At 39.9% G+C, this 8,097-nt stretch overlaps 1 protein-coding gene across 1 annotated transcript; it reads right to left on the bottom strand.

Annotated features, from left to right (window-relative positions):
• Positions 1 to 3,713: 3,713 nt before the first annotated feature.
• LOC149571630 (uncharacterized) lies at positions 3,714 to 7,168 on the bottom strand. The gene is made up of 2 exons (XM_089813093.1): positions 4,399 to 7,168; positions 3,714 to 4,298 (listed from the first exon to the last, which is right to left on the bottom strand). Exons 1-2 carry the CDS (start codon positions 6,929 to 6,931, stop codon positions 3,907 to 3,909), a joined length of 2,925 nt encoding a protein of 974 aa, XP_089669219.1. The 5' UTR covers positions 6,932 to 7,168; the 3' UTR covers positions 3,714 to 3,906.
• Positions 7,169 to 8,097: the final 929 nt, after the last annotated feature.

Here is an 8,097-nt window from a genome sequence, read left to right as displayed (position 1 = left end):
TTGGGTTAGATAAGACCCTAGAATTTGTAAGAAGACACTATTATTGGCCAAAGATGTAGACTAAAATCAGAAAGTATGTGGAGTCTTGTGTGGTATGTCAAAAGGCTAAAGGAAGGTCTACAAATGTTGGGTTGTATCAACCACTTCCCATTCCATCTAGACCATGGGAGAGTGTGAGTATGGACTTTGTAATGGATCTGCCTAGTACTCAAAAAGGTTTTGACAATATTTTTGTTGTTGTGGATATTTAGCAAAATGGCATACTTCCTTCCTTGCAAGTCAACGAATGATGCTTCTTACATTGTAGCAATTTTCTTCAAAGAGGTGGTAAGAATCCATGGGTTGCCTCTTAGCATTATTTCAAATAGAGATGTGAAGTTTGTAGGACATTTTTGGTGTACTCTATGGAGAAAGATGGGCACAAATTTTTATTTTTCATCTACATACCATCCCTAAATGGATCAGCAAATTGAAGTTTTCAATAGGACCCTTGGAAATCTTCTTAGGTTTTTGACAAGAGAACATGGAGAGAAGTGGGATACTATCCTAACACAAGCTGAATTCTCATACAATGATTCCATTAATAGAAGTACTCATAAGTCCCATTTTCAAATTGTTTATGGTTTGAATCTAGGAGTTGTTTAAATGGAGCTTAGAAATATGCCTTCTAATAGTCCAATTAGTGTTGATGGGGAAGCCTTTGCTGAAGCAATCAAAGAAATTCATGAACATGTTAGATTAAATCTTCAAAAATCTAGTGAACAGTATAAGAAACATGCTGATCAAAAAAGAAGAGATTTGAGTTTTGATGTTGGAGATCTTGTATGGGTCTATCTCAGGAAGGAGAGGTTACCAAAAGGCAAACATACTAAGTTGATGCAAAGGAAGATAGGTCCTTGTTCCATTTTGAAGAAATGTGGACCTAATGCTTTTGAAATTCAATTACCCAATGGGTTGGGGTTGTCACCCACTTTTAATGTTTGTGATCTAACACCATATGAAGGTTATGATGTTGCAGTTGTAGGTGATGAAGATTTGGAGCAACAGACTGAAGTAAATTTTCCTAAGCATGAACCACCTACTCTAGAGATGTTGGATACTAGAATGGTCAAGAAGACAAGGAACAAAGAAAACAAAAAATAATTCATCAAATGGAAGGGACAACCTGATAATGAGGTCGTGTGGATGGATGAACAACATATCCAAATTATGGCACTACTTTGGAGTAGCTCATCTCAAGTGGGCTTGAGATGTCTTGTCCCCAAGAGTATGATGTAGGGGCATCTTCAAATCCAATACAAGGGACCATTGAAGAAGCAAAAATTTAAGGATGTAGGATTTTTTTTCGAGTTTTGAAGTTTTTTCATGTTGATTTCATGTAATAAAATAACCCCACTTTGTAAGCTAAAACCCTACGTGGCTGTGTTATAAACCACCTTGGGTGCATGGTAATTGGGGTCTTATGAGTCTTGGATGCATTTTAGGATGTTTTAAATAGTTTTAAGAATATTTGGAATCATACAAGGTGTAATGATGTTTAGGGACAAAAAATGTCCAAAAAGTTGTCATAAGTTGTCAAGCAAACATGGCAACTTTTGATTTAATTATGAAACTTCCCCCCAACCACCATTTTTGGTTCAAAATATGCTTTATAACTATTGGGGAGGCTATATAATTCGAATTCACACCTTGAAGAGAAGGTGTGGAGGTTGTATGCAAGTTTTGTGCACTCAAATCAATAAAAAACTATGATTTTTCCTGTAATTTCATGGTTGTAGTCATTTTTCCTTACTGTAAAGACACCAAAAGGTTTTGAAAATATTGAAATGTGATAAGGATTTGAGATAAATTTCCAATGCTTCAAGTTTGAGGTCTTAACTCACTTGGAGGAGGGAGAAACCTGCATTTTACTAAAGGTGACTTGGTTGAATGTTTTCTCTAAGGGTTTGAGAAAGAAATGGCTTTATCTTGCTGATCCACCATTGGAATTTCATGGCCTTTGGGGTGAAGCAAGGGAAACCAATGTAAATTAATATTTTCATTTGAGAAATTGCAAGAAATACCAAGGGTTTGATGATCTAAGGTGGACATTTCCATGTGGCCACCAAGTTTAAAAATTGTTGGATTTTCCATATAAGATAGGGTTGTAACCAAGGTCTGTAACTTGGTGATTTGTGTTGTTTCCATGGCCACTCCATCTTCCAATCAATAGTTTTCCAATACAGTAAGTATCTGCCCACTTCATTTGTTAAAGTGACTTATTTAGGCAATTAGGCCAACTCGGTGAATTCCAGAGTTTTTGATCTTTAGGAGTCAAACCTGTTCAAACCCTTTTGACATGTTTTATGCCTCATTTGAAGGAGTCAAAATCCACAAATTTTTGCAAGGGTTATTTGAAGGAATAAGAAAAAAATTTGAAATTCTAGTCTAGCGGGGCTATTAGGCTTAACATGCCTAATTATAGCAGCAGCACTTTGCCTTCAAAATTACATGCATCTAACATCTAGAATGGGTCATTTATGTCTAGGAAACCATATTTCAATATGTTAGAATTCATCATTATCTTGGGAAGGTGTGTAAAACCTCTTTGGGTAGTATGCCCATGTGAATGCTAAGTGGTCTTAGGAAACATTATAGAATTGGACATTGCCTAAGTTGTCCAAATTGAAGATGGATATGACACTTGTCTAAATGAATCTGATTCACCCCTTGGAGTCTTTTTCAAGTTTCTAGAGCCCTTGTTTGTAGCCTTGGTTGAAGGATCCAGTCTTAGTGGTGACAAGGGCTCTACATCAGGGATCATAGACTAACCTACACCTTGCTAGACCCATTTCATCATGAGATGTGTCCTTAGGGGTCCTAGGACCCTTAGGGACATATGGTAATCGATCATATGGGTCGAAAGGAGTCATAGGTTAGCCTAACCTATGACCCTTTCATCCCATTTCATTGTGACATGTATCCCTAGGGATCTTATGACCCCTAGGGACATATGGTAATCGATCATATGGGTTGAATGAGGTCATAGGCTAACCTTCGACCCCTTTTGGCCCATTTTATCATGACATGTGTCATTACAACTTATGCATTGTGTAATCATTGGAGTGTTGTCATTAATTGGCAACTAGTTAACAAGAACAAGAAAATGGAAATGGTAAGACAAGAAGGAAACACTTACATGACAAAATATTTATGAAGACATGTAGGAAATTCATTTTATGTTTGAAGCATCTGGTGTAGAACACTTTTAATGTTCTTACATTTAAAGTCATTGTTGTCACCTAGATTTATGTACTAAACAACTCAATAAACCTCCACCACACCACGTGCAACCAAACACTAATTTAAAATTTATTTCAAATGTAATGATGAGCAAACAAATTGAGGGTTGTTGGAAAAAGTACATTGGGAATCCCCATGGCATGCAACTATGAACGAACCCTTCTACCGTGTAGCACTCGATTAAAAGCCACTTGCAATGCCCAACAAATTTCCATCAATTTTTTCATGACTAAAAAGAAGACTACAGGAAAAATTGCCAACAACCAATATGAAAAAATAAATTAAAATTATGTTAAATTAATTTCGAAAAAAAATTGAAAGACCTTTTGATGAGATTTTTCTATATTTCCCAATTTCCAAGAAAGAAATTAATGCTAAAAGAAGTCTCTTGCCTCAACGACAGAGATGAACTAAAAATATAAACTAATGTATTCTAGAAAGAAGAGCCTTCCTATTTTATAATTAAAAATAAAATTACTTATATTTAAGCGTATTTGAAATATTTCTTAGTTGTAGATCTACTAGAACTCCAAGCTTAAACATAGCGTGAATATATCCCAAAACATAACAACAACTAACCCGATTGAGCTGATTCTGTCATATTAGCGAAACATATAACAAAGCCTAGTGTGCAGATTCTACGAGCTTCATGATCGAAGGAAGTGCAGCTGTTGTATTGGCATCGGAGATTCTGTCCAGAATTCTAACTACCTCATTCATTGTTGGGCGATTTTCAGGAGTGGGAGAAGAGCAAGCCAATCCCAGGTGCACCATATTCATCATTTCTTGCTCGATATCTTCGACCTCTGCCACCTCGTCTTCAATGTTGCGAAGATGAGGAGCAATTAACCGAAATGGCGTGCCACTCACGGCAGCCCCCAATGCCCACTTTGGAAATGTATTATCCCCACTAAACATCTCCGACGTTGGATTGTGTCCTGACATCATTTCCAAAACCACAATTCCGTAGCTGTACACGTCTCCTCTCGCTGTCCTTCTACCACTTAACGCATACTCTGCGGAAAACAAAAAAACACCAAAAAAGAAATGTCGACCTTAAAAAGCCACAATTCGAAAGTTGAAAGAGTGGGTTTGTCACGGACATGACGCACTTACCCGGTGGCATGTAACCAACGGATCCTCGCAGATTGGAGGTGCTAAATCCACGGCTCAGGTCATCTTGTCTCAGAACTCTGGAAATCCCGAAATCGGCAATCCCGGGCTCGAAGTCCATGTCCAGCAAGATGTTTGAAGGTTTCAAATCGCAGTGTAAAATTGGCTGTGGACATTCATGATGAAGGTACTTGAGTCCCTGAGCCACGCCCCTTGCGATTCTCAAGCATGTGCTCCACGTCAGCGTCTTTTCTTCAATGTGCGACGCCAAGCTTCCGTTGGGCATCATCTCCATAACGAGAGCAATGCTCCTCGACGCCAAGCAGTACCCCAACAAGCGAATCAAATTCCGGTGTCTTGTCGCCGCCAGTGCTCGGATTTCTGCAATCAGGCTCTCGCTCACCGCAACACTGCCGTCGATTTCCTCTTTGAATCTCTTCACTGCTACGGCTTGTTCACTGCCTGATATATTCAGCCTCCCGCTGTACACCGTTGCCATTCTACCTGATCCGACTATGTTTTTTTCATTGAAACCAGTAGTCGCGTGGAACAGCTCGTTGTGATTTAATTTGAGCAAGGACAAATCCTTCCTTCCTGGGTATCGATCGTCGGTCTCTGAACTAGCATTCTCGTTTCTCCTGTGAACGAACAAGTAGAGCATGGCTGTCACAACAACAGCTCCCAAGGCACACGATCCAAAGATGATAAGGAACTTGGATCGGTTTGACAGACCGCTAGAGGAATATTGAGGCAAGGATTTGGGGCATTCTGAACTGCACAGATCAGAATTCCCGAGGAAAGAGCTTGCTGACCGGTTTCTAAAGACAGCCCCGGCGGGAATAGGACCAGAAAGATGATTATAAGAAAGATTCAGAGAGAGCAGTGTTTCTATGTCGCCAAGGTAACTTGGTATGGGACCAGATAAATTGTTGACAGAGAGATCCAAGTTGGTAAGTGTAATAAGTGACCCAAGAGTTCCCGGAATTTGACCACTGAATTGATTGTTTGAAAGGTTAAGCTGCAGCAGCTCCACGCAGTTTCCAAGGCTCGCCGGGATCTCGCCGCTTAAATGATTGCCTGCCAGGTCTATCACGGTAACAATTTCCATCCCCCCTATTTCTGCCGGGATTTTTCCAGTGAGTAGATTACGGGGCATTGAAAAAGATTGAACCATGTTCCGCAGGCTTGCAATAGCAGGGGGAATGTTTCCGTGCAGCAGATTGTAGCCGAGGGACAGACCCTGAAGATCGGTGCAGTTTGAGAGCGATTCGGGTATCGTTCCCGACAATTGATTTTGCTCCAAATTGAGTTCCGAGAGAAAGCGTAAGCGGCCCAGCTGTGGGGGTATGCTTCCGCTCAGCCGATTGCCGTTCAGTTTGAGAAGGCCCAAGGCCGAACAGTTGCTCAGCTCACGTGGAATCCTTCCGCTGAAGTTATTATACTCCGCTTGAAATTGTTGAAGGGATTTCAGACCGCCAAGCGCCGGGGGTATACTCCCGCTTAATGAATTTTCCCTCACTCGTGCAAGCTGTAATTTTGTTAGATTCCCGAGCTCCGCCGGGAGGGGGCCTGTGAGATAATTATATGAGATGCTCAATTCCGTCAGGCGGGGAAGTTGGGCGAGTGATTTGGGAATATGACCGGTGAGGGAGGAATGGTAGAGGGCTAGAAGGGAGAGAGAGGATATGTTCCCGAGTGAAGGAGGAATGTTCCCTTCGTACAGACTTGCTCCCATCCATAGCTGTTCCAGGAATCGCATTTCGCCGAGCCATGAAGGAATCGGGCCGGTCATTTTGCTCTGCCCCACCTTCAATATCCGGAGTTGAGTCAGATTGGAGATAACGGTCGCGGATAAACGGCCAGAGAGCCGGTTACCGGTTAGACCCAGGGTTTGCAGTCGGGCGAGACGACCAAGCCTTCTGGGTATGGTTCCGTTCATTAAAAGGTTGAAACATAGATCAAGGGTTACCAGACTGGTACAGTTCGATAGGGAATCGGGTATTCGGCCTATGAAATTGTTATCATTGAGGATGAGCTGCTGTAACTCGGATAGCTTAGAAAGTGTAGAAGGTACAGGGCCGGTAAGCCTGTTAAACGACAGGTCGAGGATTTTAAGGGCGGAACAGTTGGAAAGGGATACGGGAAGTGCGCCTGTGAGATTGTTGCGGTCCAGAGAAAGAAAAGCGAGAGAAGAGCAGGAAGCGAAGGCAGAGAACGGAATTTGGCCGGTTATACGATTGGTGGAAAGGTTCAGTCTAGTGAGTCGGGTAAAGACGGGGAAGCGTTGTGGGAAGGAGCCAGAGATGGCCCTGTTTTGGAGATTAAGGGCGATTATGGTTTGGTTGGAATGGTCACAGGTGACGCCCGTCCAATTGCAGAAGTTGGAGATGTCATGTTGGAGCCAGTCGTCGAGGGGAAAGGCAGCGAAGCTCTTTTTCAGAGCCAGGAGTGACCCTGCATCCGCTGGGATGGCCGTCGCCTCTATACTCCCTGCAACAACTGAAATGAGTGCCAGATAAACTACAAAACTTGCCATCAATGCAATTACTCAACGACAGTAGTAACCGAACCGACGGACAGAAGGAAGCACATCCGATTCTTCTTGAATATAATTCAGCTCAATGTTCAAAGGTAATTTGATGTTAAGTAGAATCCAATCCAAGAAAGATGATATTTATTCTGGAGCTCGTAAACAAGTTAATCACATGTACAATTTAGCTTACACGGATATGGAAAAGTAGACTAATTTATTTATCTAATTTTAGCTATTTTTATTGTACTCTATTGGCTATTCGAAATAATATAGTTTATTTATTTGTATAATTACTAAATTTGCATATTAATATAATTTTGGTTAGGGGTTTTAATAAAACGATATCTTAGATTACACAATCTTCAAATTTAATCTAACAAGTCACTATTAAATGAATAAAGTACATGAGTAGGCATAGAATATCAATTCCTAATCAATATTTCTAGTGGAGAACTACTTTTAGATCCCAAGCTACTTCTATCTTCCTCTAGACCCATCTTCCCTATCTTCTATATGTTTATGTTAATTATTTGTATCTTGTTTTGGCTACCACCTTTACTAACCTTCTTCAACTGTCTCCTTTTTCTCACATTAATAATGAAACAATACATTGACCTTACCAAACAATTATTCAAATGTGATAGTTCACCCCTCTTTAAGTTTGAGTCAATTCATAGAAGACAACACATTATAATTCCTAATGTCAATGGGTGCAAGTAGTTGTGACAATACAAAACTTCACTAACTATAAGAACATGCCTTGCGTAAGCTACCCACGTGCATGAAGATCACAAACCTTCCTAATACATAGATTCATGTAAATTCATGTGGCCAAACATGGGTAACATATACATCTTTATTTACAATTAAGATATATACTTATGTGTTGAAATTGAAATCTCAATAGCCCTAATTTCTAGAGAGGCATCATCCTCACATAGCATAACCACACTTATTCATTAAAATAATTTAGGAAAGCTAATATGAGAAATAAAATTAGTTAAATCTTTGATCAAATCATAACTATAATCCTAAATAATCAAGTTAAGTCAATCTTTGAACTTGACATAAATTTGTTAATAAATAAAACTCGCTCAAGTAACTCTTTCATCAATTTTTTTAAAAAATCCATTATAAATAGAAATAAACTAATTGAACAATAATAGCTA

Source organism: Cupressus sempervirens, chromosome 2, assembly GCF_028749045.1.
Source record: "Cupressus sempervirens isolate cs-2001-9-10 chromosome 2, ASM2874904v1, whole genome shotgun sequence".
NCBI lineage: Eukaryota > Viridiplantae > Streptophyta > Pinopsida > Cupressales > Cupressaceae > Cupressus > Cupressus sempervirens.
This window is presented reverse-complemented; position numbering and strand designations above follow the sequence as displayed.

Coding starts and splice junctions, on each gene's coding strand:
- LOC149571630 (XM_089813093.1), bottom strand. CDS start 6,931: ATGGCAAGTTTTGTAGTTTATCTGGCACTCATTTCAGTTGTTGCAGGG. Junction 4,299..4,398: donor CGTTGGTTACATGCCACCGG/GTAAGTGCGTCA, acceptor TGTTTTCCGCAG/AGTATGCGTTAAGTGGTAGA.